The sequence below is a fragment of the Agelaius tricolor genome, unplaced genomic scaffold (genome assembly GCF_023055355.1).
Source record: "Agelaius tricolor isolate 1412-34295 unplaced genomic scaffold, bAgeTri1.0.p SCAF_11, whole genome shotgun sequence".
Lineage (NCBI taxonomy): Eukaryota > Metazoa > Chordata > Aves > Passeriformes > Icteridae > Agelaius > Agelaius tricolor.
In genome coordinates this window covers 25,455,291-25,477,123 of record NW_027269271.1, presented here as the reverse complement: position 1 = coordinate 25,477,123, position 21,833 = coordinate 25,455,291, and the positions used below count along the sequence as shown (strand labels likewise).

At 39.7% G+C, this 21,833-nt stretch overlaps 1 protein-coding gene across 2 annotated transcripts; it reads right to left on the bottom strand.

Annotated features, from left to right (window-relative positions):
- Nucleotides 1-797: 797 nt before the first annotated feature.
- LOC139594514 (protein zyg-11 homolog B) lies at nt 798-21,736 on the bottom strand. Of its 2 annotated transcripts, none has more exons than XM_071436741.1 (14): nt 21,600-21,736; nt 15,697-15,862; nt 12,615-13,369; nt 10,376-10,516; nt 8,967-9,143; nt 8,016-8,080; nt 7,333-7,432; nt 7,202-7,252; nt 6,508-6,669; nt 6,353-6,400; nt 5,523-5,720; nt 5,376-5,428; nt 5,022-5,119; nt 798-2,771 (listed from the first exon to the last, which is right to left on the bottom strand). In XM_071436741.1, exons 2-14 carry the CDS (start codon nt 15,746-15,748, stop codon nt 2,581-2,583), a joined length of 2,091 nt encoding a protein of 696 aa, XP_071292842.1. In that variant the 5' UTR covers nt 15,749-15,862; nt 21,600-21,736; the 3' UTR covers nt 798-2,580. The 2 variants fall into 2 exon arrangements, with proteins under 2 accessions (XP_071292842.1, XP_071292841.1); XM_071436740.1 differs by lacking the exon at nt 21,600-21,736 and adding an exon at nt 21,482-21,599.
- Nucleotides 21,737-21,833: the final 97 nt, after the last annotated feature.

The following is a 21,833-nucleotide window of genomic DNA, read 5'->3' as shown; positions in this document are numbered from 1 at the left end:
CTGTGCCAGACACCCTGGGCACATAATCTCTCTCCATCACCAATTTTCCTCTGTTAGCTGACTGGAAGTTTAGGTTATTTTCTCCTTCTGCTTTGAGGCTCTCCAGCACTAAAACATGCCACACAATTTAGCTCTACAGCTTCTTACTTTCCTAGACTGGGGCTTCCAAAGAAAAATTAATTAATCAACAAACATGGTTTTAGGAAATGCTTTATAGGTTATCAAAATAAGATGTGGCTTACCACATTGGAACTTCATGCCACAATAGTATCAAAGGAAACCACAATTTCACTTGTGCCAAAAGTGTGTGGGAACCTTACCAAATTATACACATACAAATTTTCTATGTAAATATCTGCAAAGGTAAAGCAGAGTCAGGATTTGCAGCCTTCACACAAGATGGCAAATGCTACAGGTGGAACACAAAGTTTGAAAATTGCTTCCAGAATTATTTTGCCCTGGCAGAAACTCCTGAAGTTGCACAGGAGTGTGAAGAGACCTTCCTATAAGTGGCATCTACAAACAGATATAGTGCACTTATACCTTGTAGGCATGCAGAGTTTCCAGCTTGAAAGAATTCTGCTCACTGATTGCCTGAAGTGTGGAGGAGCAAAAGAAAATGGGTATTTAGCATCTCTGTGCTTGCTGGTTGCAGAATTTCATGAAGTGACACATCTCTCAAACATCTGGCCTGATGCCAGCATCATCCTTGCATTTTGTGCTGCATGAAGGAGTAATTTTTTTTTTTCAGGTAAGTTGCTTCAGCAAATGCTCCTGTTATTAGGAAAAGACAGCACTGTAAGGAGAGTTGTCATCTTTATTTTAAAATCTTGTAGCAATTGATTTATATTCATTCTAGTGACACCAATTTTGACAAGTTTTGTGATCCATTTCATGTATAAAGGAAATTCCATAGCAGACATCTTAGAAGGGTGGTGGATAAAAGCCTGTAGGCTGTTTTCATAATTCAAAGCTACAGCCAGCTGAATTTCTGTTGGAATTGAGAAAACTTTATATAACCAGATCCACAGTTTAAAATGATGCCAGCCAAAATTATACTCTAGTACAAAAAACAATTACACAACACTGATTAAATTACTGGATCAGTACCTTTTGAGGTTGCTGAAATACACATTAATTAGGTTATTGAAGATTAGAGGTGGTGTTTTTATGTGAAGGATGGGAGTTGGGAGGGAAAGGATTTAAAAATAGTAAAATACAGTCATCATGAAGAAGCCATTTCCGCTGGTAAGCTACCAAACATAAGTTTTCTTTTTAAATTCAATTATCCAATATTTACAGAAGAGTCTCTGAATAGCAAATGAGTTGCCATGGAAATATGGAAACGAAGCAGATAAACAAAAACAACACCTGAAATTAAATTGCATTTGAATGGACATGCAGTTTGCTTCCACCACTTGCATTGTATCAGGCATCTGTACACTGTGCAATATGTTTCATTCAACACATGGTTTGGAACCCAAAGGTAACCAAGAAAGAAAGAAGTTGTTACAATTAGCATCTTTATGTAAAATTTCATACTCCACAAAACAATGCAATTGACACAGGGCTTACGCAGAACATTGGGTGATACTTTGCACTTATTGTGATGGCTTGGAAATATAATTCACTGCACAATACTCACAGAATATTTACAGAAAATGAAAGCAATCATTAGCCTCTTATAAATAAGGTGACCAAATATCCCAGCCTTCTATGAATACGTGCAACCCCCTCCATGACAAAGTCATTGCAGTTATTTTGCTCTAATGAGCTTTCTCCCATCCCCATGAGTATTCTAAAAACAAAAGAAAGATATCACACACAACCAAAAGTAGTCACACAACAAAACCCCATACTTGTTATAAAATTTAAATTCTCAAACATCCTTTTAGTACTGTCTCATTTTAGTTCTGTTTCTACTGCTTTACTTCAATGGGTTTCCCCTTTCCCTGAATGTGATGCTGGTCCCCACCTCAACAGGAGCAGGGAGGACTCTGGAGAAATGAACTGTAAAAAGGCATCATCCCAGCAGTAAGAAAACAAAAGAACATGGCTTGCAGGCAAAAGGAAAAGGAAGCTGAAGACCCATTTGTGTCTAGAAGGGTGAAGAGACAATGGACATTTTGGTCGCCTTAGTTACAAGTCTCTCTGTCACCTGCATGCACAGACTTTTGTTTTAGTCCGTAAGTGTTGATCTCACAACCACACACAGTTTTATTCAAACACCAAACTGGTGAACAGTGTTATGAACAGCAATCACAAGGATGGAACAGCCTTTTCTCTCAGAAGTCACAAAACAAGATACTCCTTGAAGTCTTCTTTCCAGCTGTGCATATGGATCTGTACAAGTCCCATCTCCTGCAGGCATGACCAGCTCAAGCTGTGACCCTTTACAAGTTGTGCATGAGGTTGCCATTAAAGGTGACGTTCAGCAAGGTTACCACACATGGTTTGGGTACCACAGTTACCAGCAAATCACTTTAATGGTGACCAATAGATTATAAATTACTCCAACTACACACATATCAGAGAGGATTATTACAGAGACAATACTTTACACTCCTCTACCTGCAGCTTTCAGTTTGGTTTGGTTTGTTGCTGTTTTCTACACGGTGGTGGTCTCCCATGGCGCATAATGTGTTTTTCTAAACTATCCAGGATGGCAACAGCAATCCTTTGGACATGGGGATCAGTGTGGACATTTTCCTTGATGTTGTACAAATGCTGCAAACCACCTTCTTCAATTAACATGCTGCAGTATCTGGCGGCTGTAATAGGATTATAAAAAAGAAATTAAAACCAGAATTATCTAGGGTAAAGGTAGGAGATACTGTAAACACTGACTGAAATCCACTTTTGTCTCCAGGCAGTATTTAAGACACTCCCTGAAGTGTCCACAGAAGTGCATGAGTACTTTAACAAGTGACAGCACAACAGAGTTATTTGGACAGGACTCCAGCTGTAATCAGGTCTCTTACCAGTGTGTCTCAGCTGACTGGAAAGTGCCCTGTAATATGCACAGTATTCTCTCTTCCCCCCACCTCCTCTACAGGCATTTAAAGTGCACATAAACAAACCAGAAGAAATGGGAATCAAAAGCACTATGGTGTCCATGAGTATCCAGGTAATAATAGCCCCTTTCCCAAAAACCTTGGTACAGAACAGCTACCAAAAAATGGTATCAGATATACCACATCATTTGTGGAGGCCTCCAGGCTTGGAGAGCAAATACAAACTAGCTCCTTCCAATAGTTTGTTAAATATATTGATAGTGACCTCTCATTAATTATAAGTTGCTACAAATGCCTTTCCAGGGTTTTTTCCACTTACATTCTGGAATTCACTAAGTTGAAATCACACCCCCATCAGCTGCAGCATTATTAAGAGCAGGGAACAGCTATAAAAAGAGCTGTAGGGTGGATGTAATGTGCAAGCTGCAGAAGTTGTTATGGAAAGGTCAGGATGACTGTAATGCAATCCACAGGGCATTACCTCAGATGGGCCCAATTTCACCATTCATCTCAGTGGTGCAACACCAGACTTGTTTTAATGCTGATGTTGAGCATTTCGCTGGGGATCACATTTACTGTGGCACTACAAATATTTTAGTTAGGTTACCTCACTGAGGTGACTGTGACACAGACAAACAGCAGCAGAAGAAAAAGATACACAAAAAAATTTAAACCAATTACTTCCAGACTACTTTACACTATCTTCTATAAAAGGAGGTCAAATAAAAAGCATCTCCTCTCTAGGACTACTAAAAGCTTTCTTGGTACCAAGCACCAAAAGCTGAAAATTTTCCTCCCAAATACATCTTCATATTTCAGAATTAAACACTTTTTCCCCCACAGTAGGGTGGAACATTTGGTTTCTCTGCAACTTTGTCCAGAAGCTTCTGGCATCAACGACCATCAGAAATAAAAGAATTCTGTCTTGGTCTCAAATCAGAGAGTAGGCCAATGCAAACCTCAGTAGAATGTTAAAAAAGCTCAGATGTGAGGGCAAACAAAATACCAAAAATAAATAGAACAAATAGGACAACACAAAGTTAACAGGACTGAGGCACAAAGAGAAATTAGAGGGCCTTATTTAAAATCTGTTATCCAGATCTGACCAGTAAAACAATTCTGTTGAAACAGTCTGACTTCATCATGAAAAATCTCACAGATTTCTGGACAGTACCCTGGGAACAGAGGCATATTTATGAGCTCTATGAAGGGCAGCAAAACAGCATTCTGTGTGCAGTTATATATTATGTGATGTTATTGGTGGGTTCTGAATAGATGCCTTATCACTGCAGAAATAGAGATTGATGGGACAGGGATAAACAAGCCTAGATATGCTGCCATCAAGGAGATTAAAAACTGGCACAGAAAACACTTCAAATACTTTAGAAGAAATCTGCTTTATATAGACATATTCATGACAAAAATTTCTGTCAAAAAAACCCCAATATTAAAAGCCAGGAAGGTTTGTCCCCTCCTACACTTAGGTATGGTTGGGGGATTTATTTCCTTTTCCCAAAAATTATGCATAACATCAAATGCTCTCACATCATTCTTCTCATTTTGCAGATGGGAAAGAGAGATTAAGAAAATGACATTTATGCCACAGCAAGTTATTGCAAAAAGGCAATTAGAGATGAGGAATAACTATAGCTTCTGTTCCCATAGTAAGACACTGCTACCTGCCATAGTCATTGCTCTTAATTTAAAATTAATTTGTTGCCCAGCATTAATATTTGCATATTCTATTTGAATAAAAACACATGTGCAAGCAAAAAAATGTAGTTAAATCTTAACAAATCCACATTTTGGAATTCACACTATGCATCTAACAGTAAAATTTCAGTTAATAGAAGAGATGTAAGGAACTTCCACTACTCTCTTTTTCTCCCCCATTTAGTCAAGCCCCAGGAGTGAATACCCCAGAAATTCTTATTTTTCCCACTTCATGCTAGTGAATAACGTACCAAAAAATAAGAATTTTAAGGGTAATATTCTCTCAATACATACGATTTTTGCTGCAGACGTGCTGCATTGCCCACACTGCCCATAACTGGACACCAGGTGTCATGAAACAGCCAAGTAGTGGGAAAAATGGATTGAAAGACCTATTAAAAAAAAAAAGAAACAGTTACTTGCTTTATTACCAGATACTATTACTTCACAGGTCATATGTCTGTTCCACATGTTAACTACACATGTTAGCCACATGTTAACTACAGGAGACATTGATAAATACTAAGAGGCTGGTCTGCTGCATCTAAAACCCATTTAAGACAACTACCTGCAGATATCAGATATAGTAGATATGTGGTATGCTTTATTTTCCCCAAGCTCTTGATCACAAGATAAGACAATATTTACCTGTAAGCCACCATCTCACATTCTGGGGTTGGCCAATTCAAAATGGCAGTATGCTGTAAAATACAGAACCAAGAACATTGATTGTTAAATACAAACATTGAAACAAAAATAGAGAAGACAGTGATAAAATTCACCATGATTTTGTACCAGCTGTTCAAGGAGAGATGTCCTCTGGCTGCGACTCAAAGTCCAGGCCTGCTCTCCTCGAGATATCAGATGAGCAATAATCCCTGCTGCAAAGTAGCTGACTTCCACCTCCACACTGTGCAACAATTTACTGATGTGGTCTATGAAGTCCTTCCACATTAACTCAGAATGGAGCTCTTTCACTTCAGCTATGTTATTCTAGAATGGGGAAATAAATAATGAAAAAAGGAGAAAATGTCAACAGAAAGAAGATGGCGTGAGGGAGGTAAACACAAACTTGAATTATATTGTGTGAGTAGACACAGAAAAACACTCAGATGAGATCTCTGTACATCCAGGTGACCACCACATGCCAAAATACTACTTTTGCTTTTGGAAATTTTTCCAGTCTATGCAGGAATTTGCATCAAAACAAAAAGGTTTTCTCATAAGTGATTTTATGCCATTAACAATTACATTACACTAAATCAAAGGCTATTTTTGACATTCTCAAGCCCAACTTAAAAAAATTCCAGCAGTGCAAAATTCTTCATTCCACTGACTTTCAACCTACTTTTTATATTTGGACTTAGGTGAAGCCTCACTCTCCTTTCTGAAAAGCTCTTTTTATTTACTCTAACCATCAATTTCAATATAACTTTTGAAGAAACACAAAACAATCCAAAAACATGTCAGTTGCAAATAATACACATTATAAGGATTAAAGAAGAACATAAAAATATTAGGTTATGAAAAACTAATATTTCAGATTAACATAAGGTAAAAAAAAATCCTTTCAAAATAAAATTTTAAAAGTATATATTTCAGACTGTTTTTCTTTTTCATCTCACCAAAAGTCCAAGAACTTTCTGTTGGATGGATGATTCAGATGGAAAAGACTGTGGATAAAGGAAACAAAAAACAAGTAAACATTTATGCTTATTATTGAAACAGCTTTAATTATAAACCTGTGCTGCTAATCCACCACCAAGCCCCCGTTCCTCACCTCTAAGACTCTCATGAAAAGTTCTAGCCCTTGGTTTTCAATAAAGTGCCGACACGTTGTGGGAGATTCATCTGTGAGGTTCCAAAGTGCACTCAGTGTGAACTTGAGGGTGGTATCTACAAGATTCTGATTTGTTTTCTGTTTAACTATTTGTAGAAGTTGCTGGGGGAAAAAAAAAACATCAAAATGTCAATATATGTAATAACTCCTCTGCTTTTTCTACACTAAGTGGGCAATGCATAGCTGCCATTTATACACAAAGATAAACATGCTTAGAGTCAAACTATAGAAAATAAACTGGCTATTAAACTTTTTACCTCTGCTCTGAACACGGTTGCCTGCTAAAGGAATTCCTTTGTTTCCACAGTAATTACATGTGCAGGGCTATTACAGATGGCACAAAACCACCCACAGAACTCTGAACCTTTACAGCAGTATTTACTTCACATATTCTCATTCTGAGCATCTTTCATTTTAAACGATGAATTTCAAATCAAGATATGTCTTGCTATCTTACTTTGCATGAATTGTGTCAAGTTTTTCCACTTTGGCTTACCTTCCCAATCATTTTCACCTGAATACATGTTAATATGTTCTTAGAATTTTATCTCCTTATGTTTACTTTGCATCTTCAGGAATACTGCTAGTATGAACAGGGGGAGAGGATGGGATGGCAGGAAAGCATCTGACTTACCCTAACAATGAAGAGTTCTGCACCAAGTTGAGCTGTTTGCTCTGTTGAAAGCTGTAAACAAACAAAAGCAAATCAGCATTATTTTAAACTTTAGAAATGTTATCCTATCATCTCAAAGCTTAATTCCATACCTTTGCAGCAAGAATGGAAATTATGGCTACAGCCATCCTTTGCATGTTTTGATCTTCATGATTGCACAGCCACTGCATAACAAGTTTGGCTGCTTCAAACCTGGAAGTTAAAAACCCATAATTTTCATAAGTCTCATAAGTGTTAGTAAAAGAAAGATATACACAGACAACAGAAATATGCTTCATACCATAAAAAGTAGAAAGACACAGTGAAATTGGATGTATTGTAGGAGCCTCTGTCAGCTTTAAGCTGTTGACTTAGGTTCTCTTACTTCTAATTATATATCAGAGTGCACAGGAAGTGCTTCCAAAGAAAGAAGAAAAATTTGGCACAATCTTCTGAAACAGTAGACCATCACACTTCAAAGTATTTGGACAAATCATTTGAGCTGAAAAATGTCTGCAAAAAGCAACCTCAGAGAAATGCTGACTTCTGTTACATGGAATTAAGGATAGACCCATCCAGGTGAAGTTAAAAAACCTCTGTACAGCAAAGGATTTTTTCAGACCTATACTCAATGGCATATATTTGGGTCAACAGGCCTAAAACAATATAGGCCAGATAAATTCAGCATGCTGGAATGATTTAAACTGAGCAAAACTGGAGCCACAAACAAAGAAAGCTTCTGAAGAAAAATATTCTGCAATGCTACAACTCATTTCAACTGACACCTAAAACTTGCCTGTTAAATGGGACATCCTGAAGGATTCTGTCACTGCATAGTGAAAGAAGGCAATTCTTTTGCAGCTGTGAGAAATATAAAACAATCGCTTCATTAGAAACACAAAAATTTCGGAACACTTTCTATTGGGGGGCATGAGACAGTGAGTACTTTGGACCTTATGAGCATAAGAGAACTGATAGATAAAATGCCTTGGCAAAAGCAGAACGGAACTTTGAAAATTAGATAGCAAGAAGATTTAATTAGACAGGTTTACCAGAAAAAGAAAATCCTATTAATCAATGCAAGCAAGAGATGTTGGTATATGCATAAGTTTGTGTATGTGATTTCAACCTAATCACTGTAGTACACATTACTAGTCTCCCTAAAACAGTATATAAGTGCTTGCATCCCACAATAAAATTGGATTCTGATCACTGAGTTGTTTCAGACACATTTTCTGAAAAATCCTTTCCTTAGGATTTTTCCTCCTGAGAAGCCGAGAGGCCTCAGGAACAAAATGTAACCAATGGTTATCTGCTGCTGTGGAATGCAACAGGTGCATCTGTGATTGGTCTCATGTGGTTGTTTCTAATTAATGGCCAATCACAGTCAGCTGGCTCGGACTCTCTGTCCGAGACACAAGCCTTTGTTATCATTCTTTTTTTTCTAGTCTTAGCCAGCCTTCTGATGAAATCCTTTCTTCTATTCTTTTAGTATAGTTTTAATATTATATATATAATAAAATAATAAATCAAGCCTTCTGAAACATAGGATGAGGGAAGAGACGAGGATCTGACTCTAAGACCCCTGTGAACACCGTCACACCGAGTCAGTCTCCCATCTCTCTCCATCGCCGACAACTTTCTTGCTATGAACATATTTCCCCAGGTCCTGGGGCGTGGAGAAACCTTTTGTTGAGACCCACAGGACAGAGGACGGCACAGAAAGCAGAGAAGTTTTGCCCTGTACCTGCTGGTGATTGGGGAAGTGCTCCATGGCCTTGAGGAGCAGGTGCGTGACGTCGGCCAGGAGGCGCACGGGCATGCCGGCCGCCAGGTCCTGCTTGGTGAGGTTGAAGACGCAGGCGCTCGCCGCCAGCTGCACGGGCAGGTTCAGGGGGTGGTTCCTCATGCCCATCACCACCAGCTGCAGCACAAGGGTGGCCCACGTTAGCTGCTCACACGTTTGCACGCAGACCCCCAAGAACAATCTGCCTCCTGCTCCAGGCCACAACAATGACTCACAGCACCCAATTTCTGCCTCCCTTGTACTTGAGTGAGAAATCCATCTGGTGGGATTGGAATTCTCAAGGAATAACATTTCATTCTGCTCAGCGATTCAAAGCTGGCAACTTCCACTGCTCCAAGTCCTTCTGCACAGCTCGCAGCAACCTCTCAAAGAAGAGGCTGCACAGATTGCAAGAAATTCCTAGAAAGAGCCCAGGTTGGGATAAAATCACCAAACCCTTTCAGAGGTGAATGAAGCAGGACAGAATTTCTGCAGTGCAATGATAATGATGCAGTGCCTTGTTGTTTGGTGATGAGCCATCATTTGGAATCACATCCTGAGCTGCTAGGTCAGGACAGATTTTTTGCACGTTCTTCCTGAATGATGTTTTTGGCTATGTATGTTAATTTTGATCTCACCAAATAAACACCTAATAATAATATTTTTCTTGTTGATAACTGACAGGTAAAGTCTTTTTGACATTGATGCCAAATTCAAGGCCACTTGTTCAACATTGAAGAGGATAAGAAAAATAAAAACCATGTGTCCTACTGGTGCCTCTTTTTAGGATCCCTACAAAACTTAAACCATCTCTAACATTCTAGACATGGAAAGCCAATGCCTATAACGAATTTCTAAGGAAGGTTTTGGGCTCCAGGTTACAGTCCCATACAGAACACTAACAACATCCATTCACCCATTACCCTGCTGGAGGGTGACAGTAGAGAAGCTGTCACTGAATTCTTTCCTTATTATTAATGTTTTGTGAGCATCAGCAGAAGGTACTGCTCTGTCTGGTGAATAAGAGCAGACACAGCTTTGATTAGAACCCAAACAGATATGATCTAATGACAGAATTCAGCATCTGAGGAATATTTCATATCGTATTCAAAAATAAGTGAAAAAATCAATTTACATGCTACTAAATTTAGATAATTTAAGTTAATAGAGAACAATTTTGCCTAACATAAAACACTACAGGGCATCTTTTATTTCCCCTGTGTTTAAATAGTTCTTTTTTTTATTTAACATTACAATTTTAATCTTGAAAAACACAACCAAAAAGGTAAAAGCTTATAAACTAATTTATACAGGCTTTTGGGGATGAGCTCAGGAAGAACATATGAGAACCATCAAAACTATTATTTTACCTTTAAAATTTCAGGCTTAGTTTTTTCCATGACATGTGTCAGGCTGAATAAATGAAAGAGTGCTTCTCTCACAAAGAAGGCTCGTTCACTGTACCGCTTCAGTGCTTCTGAAATCTGAGTTTCATTTGCTTCTCCTGACACCTGTGAACACAGAAATAATCTTTAGTTCAAGATGTCAACATTTTACTTGCAAAGTTTTGTTCTCAAAAAATGCAAAGCTGCAGTTTCAAAGGCAGTGATTTGGCCAAGTCTTTCAGTAAGCAAACGATTGCCAGCCTGCTCTAGTTTCCATTTAATGATATTTTCTGTTTATAACTAAAAATTGTGTAACTGGTTTGTTCCTCAGTCCTACTATTTAATGAATCATTGCTGCAATCACTGTTTTTTATAATTCTTAGGGCAGCATGCAGAAATTGTTCTACTTAACATGGCACATACAAAAAAAGTAAAAGGTTTTATAGAAAAGTCTTTATATTTATATAAAGACACTTTATATAAATATATAAATCCTAATTCTGTGCATCCTGTATTGTATGCAGGCATATTTTGTTTTTAATTTCTGATATCAGGAATATAGTGCAACCTTGAGAGAACTGACAGCATCTTGGATTTTGTTTTATATTCTGATTAGAACAGGGCAACCCTGTTTACTGACATGTTGTACAGCCAATTATACCCTACATGAAAAATTTCCACTTGGTTTCATGTTCTCAACTATAATATCTGCCTAGTGTTCATAATCAAATTTCACAGGGCTGCTGTAAAGACAGTAATATTTTACCTCTGCTCTTTCCCTGAGTTCTGTGCCTTGTTTACTCTTTAGCAGTATCTAGACTAAGCAGTTGAATATTTCAGTAGAGTTACTAATGAATTTAGGTCACCAAAAAAAAAAAAAAAAAAGGAAATAATACCAATCATAGCCTACAGTCTCTTCTTGACAATTATGCCTTAAAAAAAACAAATGCAAACTGCATTTTGCTAACCACAACGCCACAAGTCCATCGTGACTTTCACATTACTAGAACCTTCTTCCTTCCTGCCTTTTCATGGTGCAGACAGTTCTATGAAGCAATTATTCTGAACAGCAAGGATTACATTGTATTATTTTATACCAAACATGAGGTATAACCTCCTGGTGCTGGATACCATCACACCAAAGGGGACCTTGCTTTCTCTGTGCATTTCAACACTGAGACACTTTGCTATCAGCTGTGACAACTAAGTACTCAAGAGACCTGGCCCTCAACAACTGCCAAATTTCAGGGGGAAAAAATACAAAAACTGTGTAGCTGTGTTACTCCACTTGCCTATAACAAGAGCATTGTGAATTTTACAACTGAAGTGGAAAACTAGACTTGCACAGGAGACAGACTAAACTATGGACACATTAGGCTCTCTTCCTCATTCCCTCTGCAGCTTCCATCATCCTCAAGACACAGCAGAAAGGAAAACTCAGTGTCAAAGATGATATACCACTGACATGTCTAAAACAACTTGTTTTTAATTAATTCTGACCTGCTCATTCTCCAATAATTGCCTTCAGATTTTACAGAACAGGGAATGATGTCTTGTTGCCTGGCTCTAAAAGATAAATAAACGCACTTCAGAAAACATCATCTCATCCTAAGGGGCTAAGTAATTGAGGATTTGTTCAAGAAGAGGAAGTCTTTCATCCTAAGTTATTGCTTCTTAGGTGATGTATTCTCAACAGAAGACCTTTCAAGATATGTAGAAATATTGTAAGAGGAAATAGCAGTGGTGATGGAGCATAACAGCAGCTGAGTGATTCAGCTTTCTTGTATCTGCCGTGTTAATCATGAACTGCTCAAAGCTTATGCAAATTCTACCTCCACCCCTCACACATTGCTGACTTATGCCAGATACTGTCTGGGATCCAGAGAATATTATCCCACTAAGTGACTTCAGACAAGGCAAAGCTCAGCTTTCTTAGATATGGAGAATCAAGATCTAAGGTTCACCGAAAAGGCACAGAAACCAGATGCCTCTTACAAGTATATGTATATATACAGTATTATGTAAATTTAGCAGTTTATGTCAAAATTAAGTAGGAATTTCACCTAAAGCCAGGTGAAATTATAATTAACAGTTTAAATTATAATTATAAATTATAATTAACAGTTGAAAAAAATGAACCTACGCACACATACATTTACAAACTATTAGCTCTATTTCCCCTGCACATTCTATTTTTTCAGTGAAATTAATTCCCCCACTTAACCTTCAGGTTTCCTTCTCCTGTTAAGAACTCTGAGTAGCCGGCATCAGTAGCTAGCAGGCCTACAAACTGCATCGTGGGCCGCTGCAGAACGAATGCTTGTACAGCTTTATCTGTGACATGTTTTCTTCCAGAAATGTCCAAAGACACAAGGTTAGGCAAGATATCTTTCTGTTCCAGCAAACGAAGAGCTATGTCCGATGTGAACTGTTTGTCATCCGAAATATCAAGGTGATTCAGGTATTTTAGTTCTCTTATAACATCCAGGATCTGGGTTGTGGTCATTTTCAAGCATTTCAGGTGGTGCATGGTCAAAGACTTGAGCCTGTCTTTGCAGGTGAGGAGTGCTGTGATGTCAGTGACGGAGGTGTTGGATATATCCAGACTTTCCAACCTGGGAAGTGAAGCGACATCTGCCAAGTCCTCGTTGTAGAAGAGCACGTTGGTGATGCTCAACGCGCGGAGCCCGGACAGCTGACTGAAACACCTCTCGTAGGGGTCTTCCAGAGAAAGAGTCAGTGAGTTCAGCACCAGGCACTGCAGATTCTGCTGGATCCACTTATTGCTGCCCAGTCCACTGATAATGTCTGTGATTGTTATATCTGCATTGACCCCTGTGGCATCCAGCTCCACCAGCTTGTGATGGCAGAAGGCTTTGCGGAAAGCCACGGCGGAGATTTTGGCTTTGCGGATGCAGGCGCGCTTCAGGCGCATCTGGGTGCCTCGGAAGATGCCCACGGTGCCATCGTTCAGCAGCCCTGTGGGAAAACAGCATCAGTGCTTGGCTCCAGCGTTACACACCACCACTTGGACATGAAAGGGTACAAAGTGTTGGCAGAGAAAACTAATTACAAAGTAGTTTGCCTCGGATCATTACACCACTGATCCCAAAATCTTACGTTTGCGACTCCACTTTGAAGATTATGAGGTCATGTTTGGAAAATTCCAGCTTTAAGAATAGGACAGATAAATAAGAAGCAGTAAATGCACGTTACCTGCTTGGTTCAGAAAATGGAACACACAATAAATAAAATATGGGGATGATTCATAAACAATTAGAGTGCTGCCCTCATTTGCTGTATTTTTCTCACTGAACTGGTTAGAAGTGTGCTAAAAGCAGAATTTCAAAATTTCTGAGCACAGTTCTCCTCTGGCCACAGTTCCATTAACCTCAAGATTGCACCATCTATCAATGTTTGGTTCTCATCTTGCTTTAACTACATAATCTAGCATTTGACTGAATTCATAAGTAGGATCAATACTAAATTAAGCTAATTAAGTCCTATATGAAGAAGGTAGGAGTGTTGCTCAGAAACAAGCTGAATGTGAGAAAGAAACCTAAGAAGTGATTCAAAGAATAGAAAGAAGAGGGCAAGGAAAGGGTGGGAAGGAGAAAAAGACAGCAATGAAAAAAAGAAAAAGCAACTATCTTGTTTAGTGTCTTTTTACTCTTTAGAAAGAATGCATAAGTAGCTTTTTCTTGCAAGACACTGGCAACATCCTAACTGAAACAATACATTGAGTTCCCTGAATTATCAAAAATGCATTGAATATACAAATATCAAATCTTGGTGTCTTGTCAACAGAAGGATTACAAAAAGCCATGTGAAGGGTACAGCTGCACAGGCATCCACACAAAAGGAGTAGGAAGAACATGTCCTAGTTTTGCTCCTACAGGGTTATAAATGTCAACACTCCCAGCTTTTCATCTCCTATCTTCACACATACTTAAGGAAGAAAATGAAATAAAAAGGCAATTTATTTGAATAATAACATCATTGCCACAACAGTTTGGATTTAAGTCATGGGCTAGTAATTGCCAATATAAAGATTTTCAGACCTTTCTAAGGAGCAAATGCTTCAGGCACTTCTGACCAAGTAGTCTGGGGACTACTTTCCCCTTTTGCAGGGAAAGCGAAAATATGGGATGAAACAATTGGTATGGAGCAGAAAAAGTAAAAGGAATAAATATAATCACAGTTTGGTTTAAGTATCACTAAATTAATTACTTCTTAATTTTTGCTAATCTCTTCATGTAAGACCAAAGCGCTCTCCCTGGCCTACCTAAAGACTGAGTTTACCTGCTACACACTTTTTTCCATCCTGCATTCTTTGTGTTTGTGGTATTTTGGTGTCTGGAAGTGTCTTCACCACTTCCAGCATTGGTAGATAGTTTCTGGCAATTCAGTTTCCTTTAATCTGATTTCTTGGGACTACTCTAAATAACTCCTTATCAGAAAGTAGTGTATATTATAGATTACCCTTTTTTTAGTGAGCTTGTCTATTTTAGGACCTTTCCTTCTGTTACTTCTGACCAGAACAACTTGAGAAAGCCATTACTTGCCCAGTAAGACCCAAATACAATCTGCATCTATAGGATAGGGTGTTTGGTCTGTTTACAGCAATTTTTCTAGTGTCATGTCTCATTTTTTTAACAAAAGTCTACAGTATCTCAAGGAACAGGTCTCTTATCTCTACTCTAGCACAATTTATACCTTTACTTTTTCATGATAAGAAATTTTATTATACAAATTTTATCATGCTTAAAGCAAGCAACCAAGATGGGAGCCCTATCCTCAGAGAAATGCTGACAGAGAGCCAGTAAGCCAGTACACAAAATATAAGGATACCATAAGCTGTTTGTACCACTCTAAAACTGAGGGCTTTGAAACAAATAATTCCATGTCAAAAAAAGTATTAAGAGAGATGAGAAACTGTTTTAATGAATCACAAGGGTTTTTTCTAACTTAATCACAGGGGCACACAGTCAAAAAATCCAATTAAATGCTCTTCAAGAGGTATTGTTGCTAGAAGTAGTAGAATCTTTTTTTGGTGAGAAATGTTCAAATAAAGGAACAGTAAAATCATAAACCAAGACTAAGAACTTTCTATTTAGATCTATGTGGCAATGCAAAGCTCAGCTGAAGCTGTGTAAAGCAAAAATAACAAAAATTCTCTATTAAGGGATTACAGAACACAGTTTTAACAGCTGCAGCAGCAGATTCTACTAGAAAATATAGCAGAACTGCAATGTCACATTCCAGTGAAATAAGTTCACCACTGAGGCACAAATGATTGTTTTTACCATGAAATGCCATCGTCTGCAGCAGTCGATCAGCCACCTCTTGAGGGAACATTCCTGGCTCCTGCAAGCAAAATGTCCCATCTTGCCTCTCTGTGCAGAACTTCTCTAGGTTGGCAGTCAGGAAATTCAAACAGATATCAAGTAAAGAATACGGAGAAGCTTCCTCCTGTCATGTGCAAAACACAACGAAACAAAGATTTAGTCAAGCCATTCTTTCTATGAAACTTCTCTAGAATGTCTTTTTTGTTAGTCTGGCAAATATTACAAGAGGAAATGTCTCCCTCAGAGGCACACAAGATCAGGGCACACAATGAACAAGTGGCCAAACCGACGGGAGCCTCCTTCCCCTGTCACCCCCAGAACCACAGCCAGCCACGTCTGCTGTGCTTTGAACACCACTCGTGTTCCCAGAAGAAGAAATGCAATTGCTGAAAAATAATTTTAATTTATGAAGTCTACTGGGAATTAATCAATCAAGACAGACTGAAAGAAGATTTAAAAATCAAATTACACTTCTGGATTTAAAATATTTCTTTTAATCTTTCATTTAAGTCAATGCATATTAGAAGTCTACTACCAACCTACATAAGAAATGCAGATATTGCAGACAAATTGCATACATAGGAGCAATTTTTGGTACTGAAAAGGGCAGCTACAGCTTCACATCAAAAAATGAAACCCAAAAAGAACCGGTTTAATTCCAAGTCTCATGCAGCAATAAACTAACATCTATTACAGTGATTCTTTTCCTCTTTCCAGGCCCTCTGCACCTGGAAATCATCTATAGCAGAGGTCTGAGTACAAAGGACAAGGCAGAATATAAACTTGATCTTTTGCCTCAGAGTTTCAGGTTGTACACTGATACATGAAAATCTCAAAGGGTTTTTTTATTCCATGGCTAATAATAACCTACTGTTTTCAGGCACACAGATTAATCAACATAAAGAATGACTCTCAGCACTGTGAATCATCCCCAGCACCACACAAAAGAAGGCCGAGTGACTGGTACATACTCCCCCAGACAATATTGAAAATAACAGCATCAACTGTTGTCAGATCTCATCTGCAGGAAAAATAGTAGCTTCCCTTTTATACAGAAAATTCTGGATAATTTCACCTTTCTTTCTCAGCCCATTTAACTTCTGTTGCTTCGCTTGCCTAATATGCTGATCACAGGAGTACTGAAATATGTAAAAGGTTATAGAGGAGAAATATAAATAAGGTTACACAGATAAGTCTTCTAAAATAAGGCACACATGTTTGAGGACTGGGAGGTACCACATTAGGGCAAAGATGGAATGGAGTCTATCTTTAATGAATCATGTATTAACAACAATTAGAGACTGCAGTTTAATAGCTCCTGAAGATTTAAGTACAGGCTTGGGAAGTAAAATCTCCAAATCATTCAAATGCAAGGTCTTTCTGCAGCTTTTGACAGGCAACTTTTATTCCTTTGACTCAGTTTTGCTAAGTGCTTAAGTTTCATTATTTTTTACTTCATTATTACATTGTATTGTTATAAAAACAGGAATTACTTTGTGATGTAACTTGCTTCCATACCAGGAAACAGCAATTTTGGCTGCCTCCAATCTTAAGAGGATAAGAAAATGAAGGACAGAATTTGGAATTGTGAATGTCTTATGTTTCTTTTTGTTTCTTTGTAGTGTGCAATGATGCCTGACTATTTTAAATAGTACACTTTTTATGTGAGATGGGAAAATTTCCTTTTAAACTTGAAATCAATATATATACCCAAGACTTCTATGACAGCTGATGAATCAAAAATCAGAATCTTTACTCAAAGGTGTATGAAAATCATTCCCACAGAAGCAAAGACATCCACATCTCCACTAGATCTTGTGTTTCTAATTTGATGCTCAAAGATGACAAAACCAGAATCCTGTCTCTCTTCATTCCTCCTGGAACTGTTCCTTCCTGTCTGCCAGAAAAGCTGAAACACTTTGATGTATCAGTGAACAAACTCCAACGAGAATTTTTAGCCCTGTAGATAGGCCACTGGCATATGACTCAGAAAACTATTTTTTCAACCAGTACCTCTGAGTGGCCAATCTTTCCTTTGGAAATGCAAGTTTAATTTTTACATAATCCCTCTGGAAGTTCACGCAGGGCATCTCCATACAATCAAGGAACAAAAAGCACAAGCAGGGATCAATTACACTTGCAAACAAAACAGTTCTGCTTTTATTAACTCCACTCATTCCCATTATAGGAGACATTTGTAATATTTCTTCAACTTGCTGCCAGAAGGCTGAGGAAACACCCCTGACAAAGGCTCCTGAGGTACCCTGGGCAAAATGTTTTTATCTGTATCTAATGAAGTCCTCTGACAAGCACCCTAAAAACCATTTCCTAAACTGCCTGCTGCTGAAATAGAACAACTCAAATGCAGCCTGGAAACCTTTCACGTGAGCTGGAGGCATTCCTTCCCTCACTCTTCTGTACTTCAAGACAATATTGCCCAGTTAAAGTTGTATTTAAGCTCTTACAAGGTCAGAATTTGAGTGGTTCATTTCTCTAGCTCTGCTTTTGAATGTCAGGTTGAAGATAAACCTGCCATTTGTTTTCTGATCACTTCACTTTGTGTCCAATGAGACACTATAAATGTATGTCAACCATAGCAGAGCACTTTAGGTTTTTTTGTTATTATTTAATAAACATCACCCAGCAGTTTTTAAGTAGAACTCCCATTATGCTATTTTACTTTTTCATAGTCATCTTAATTATCTGATACTTCAATTAACCTCACAGTTTCTTTCATTATATCAAATTAATTGAGTAACCAGAAAAAAAAATAATTAATTCCCCAAACCACAGAATTATGAATTACATGATGCAAGCTGGGGTGCCTTCATTAACTAAAACATATATTATGAGAGTCATGTGACATATCTAAAACCTGGCTAGCTTATGGAATAGCATAAAAAGTAGAATAATTGCATTTAGATGGGCTTTTAGAAGCTTATTTAAATTAATTATTTTTAAAAAAAACTTTTAAAGTGCTCAGTATAATCAAAGCAGACCAAAAGTGTGCAGGGGGATGGGGTAAACTGCCTGGTTACTGCCCTGTAACAGTAATCCAATACAGAGGTGAACTGAAATGCAAAACCAGCTTCCACTTGATGTTACCAGCTCAGCTTCGAGCTCACGCCAGTTGGAAAGGTTCTCCCAAAGAACATTATCCTCCACTTTTTCCTTTGAGAATTCCATCAATCAGCTTTAAACATCACTAGAATATACTCAACACATATTTAGAAGTGCAGTTAAAAAGCAAAAAGAACTTAAGGGGACATATTAAAGAACTGGGAATAAGCTAAAGAACTTTAAGGCAAACATTATAAGCCCAGTTTATAATGGCTGAGTGTGAGTATCAAAATAAAATCCTGTTCATTTGGGGAAGCATCACCAGGGAAGTACCTGCTTATATAACAACCCCTAAAGAAAAATAACAAACAGGTATAGCTGCTGTTTTCTGTCAGTCATTACAACCTAGCTCTACAAAGAAAAGAAAAAGAACTCCACGGCTGTGTGGGCCTTTCTCATTACAGAGGTTGTGATCCTACCAACTCCAGCCTGGCAGATTCAGTTCCTACGGGCTCTGTCTCTCAGACTCATTAAAAATCAAATTTTTTTTTCCATCAGTAGTGTTTTGTTTTGGCTGGTTCTTGTTCCCCCTCAATAAATCAGTATGTAACACTGGAAGAGAAATCCCAATTTCACCTCTAAAAGAGCCATGCCTGTGATGTGCTCCCCAAGTTTTACACCAAATTGCAGACTCAGCACGACAAACCCCAAACATGCAAAGTCTCTGTAAGCCAGGACCACCTGATTTTCCCTCTCTGAAGTCTCAAAGGATGAGATGGGTACAGGATTAAGGACTTTTCAACTTGTGGTAGTCATTTCTCTCAAAACATTAACAGGAAAAAATAGGTAATTTAGAGCCTCAGTTTTGGTGTTGGATGTACCATGTTTTCCACCTCTCTACAGCCCCAAAACTTTACTTACTTTCTTAAAATGAACATTCTGAAAACAATTAAGAAATAGCAACTCAAGCAACAGCCACCAAAATTCCTCTGAGTGCTAAGAGAGGAAAGCAGTGAAAAATAAACAGTTTCATGATTTATGCCACTAAGAAAGCTTTATGATTATCCTATTTAAATTAAGTTAAATGGAATTAAACAGAAGTAGGTGATTTATTAGCCAGACTCAAGGAAGGATTATGCTCAAAACTCCAATTTAATGTTAACTATTCTGGAACAAGAAGTGGGAACATGGAGATTAAAGCTGCTACTGATACAAAGTCAGCAGCGATCACAAGAGGCCTAAAATTAAATAGTGACACATTAGAACTACATAGTAAGACCACATATTTTAAGATTAATATCAAGAACTTCAGAGACAAGTTGATAAATTAGAAATGATAGAGAGTGGAACCAGAGTGGTGTGCTGAACCACAAAAAAAAACCAGGGTGAAGGAGCCAAAGAAGGTGCCAGGAGCACAAAAAAAAAACCAAAAAAAAGGATGGATTGAGTCACTTTCAAGACACTCGGGAGATGTCACAGGACTATTTATGTTAAGAGATATCTGCACCATTTCAGTGTAAAGGTAACAGCTACTTGAATACTCTGGGGATGAAAAGTACATCAGGAATAGGACATAAACCCAGCTTTTCTTAGCCTAGAGGATCAAAAGGTGAGAGATACAAATGCTACCCATAAATAAATACAGCACAATAAACATAAACTATAGACAGGAAAAAAAGCTATTAAAGAGAAGCACACTGCAAGCACAGCAACAAAGGTATGTAGAAATGCCATGAACTGGAAGTTTTGCCATAAATTTAGACATCAGTACATAGGTAAGCAATGAAATTCTACCCTAGTTCACTGATTAATGAGCAGGCACAAAATGTACCTACTTCAATAACAATGACACATAACTTTATTAGGGGATTGACTGAAATTAGGCTTTTAATGACAAGGGATGAGACTAGATTGCCCAGGAAGCTGCTGCTAGTCCTTGAAAAGCAAATCTGCACACTCATGCCTGGAGCAGAGGAGCAATCCAAACAGCTCCCATATGTTCAGCTCCGGCCTGTCTGGAGCAGGGAAAGGCTGCTCCTTTGGCAGCTCCGTGCTGGGAGAGCTCTGCGAGGCCCACGCACCGAGCCTTGGCACGGCTTCCTCCAGACAGAGCCCGGACAAAGCAATTCCCAGTGGGAAGGTGCTGGTGGGGGCTGGTGGAGGCAGGAGCCGGAGGAGGCACGGGCGGCCGGGCTGTGCAGAGCCGGGCTGTGCCCTCACTCCGGCCGGCCGAGGGGCTCTGCCCCGCTCCGCCCTGGCGGCTGCTCGGCCCCGCACGGAGCCGTGAGGGGCCGCTAAGGGCGGCGGGTCTGGGCCGGCCGTCATCGCCCTCCCGGCGCCCTGGGGACACCGGGGCACACCGAGCCGGGATCGAGCCTCCCTCCCTGCCGTCCGCCGGGTCCCGGGCGCCCTTTTACATAACGGACGGCAGCGCCGCGGTTACACAACGAACGGCGGGGCTGCCCCGGCCCGGCCGCGGTACCGGCGGGAGGGAGGGGAGGGGGCTCCGCCTGAGCCCCTCAGCCGGGTTTGCGCCGCCGCCATGGCGGCCCCTTCCCCGGGGTCACCTCCGCTACCTGCGCCGGGTCCGGCACCCGGGGCTGCAGGAGAACAGCTCCCTGCCTCCCTTCCCTTCCTGCCTCCCTCCTTCCCCTGTCCCTGCCCGCCACCGCCACCCCCTCACCATCGCGGCGCTGGGTGCCGCCGGCGAGCGCCCAGCCAGCCGGTCCCGTCGCTGGGCTCCTTCTCTTTTCGCTTTTTTTCTTTCCCTCCCTCCCTTCCCCCGTGTTTACCCCCCCGACCTGGAAGTGAATGTTGCCTCAGCCGGCCGGGATCCCGCCTCCCTTAAAGGGGCTGCGCCAGCACAGGTTCGTGCCGCGCACGGGGAGCGGAGCCTCAACACTCGCGTTTTAGGCTCGAAGTGTGGGGAGAAGGGGCCATTGCGCAGCAAAGCGCATCGGCCTCTCTTGCTACGAGTGTGCGGGACCTTTTTTTCGGCATGGTTGCTCCGGTAGCGGAGCCGGGACCCGAGAGCT

Bases quoted from the DNA above. Each gene is read 5' to 3' on its own strand.
- LOC139594514 (XM_071436740.1), bottom strand. The intron at 5,721-6,352 runs GTGAGATGAAAA...TCCCCATTCTAG, and splicing joins AGAAAGTTCTTGGACTTTTG to AATAACATAGCTGAAGTGAA. The intron at 5,429-5,522 runs GTACAAAATCAT...TGTATTTTACAG, and splicing joins CATCTCTCCTTGAACAGCTG to CATACTGCCATTTTGAATTG.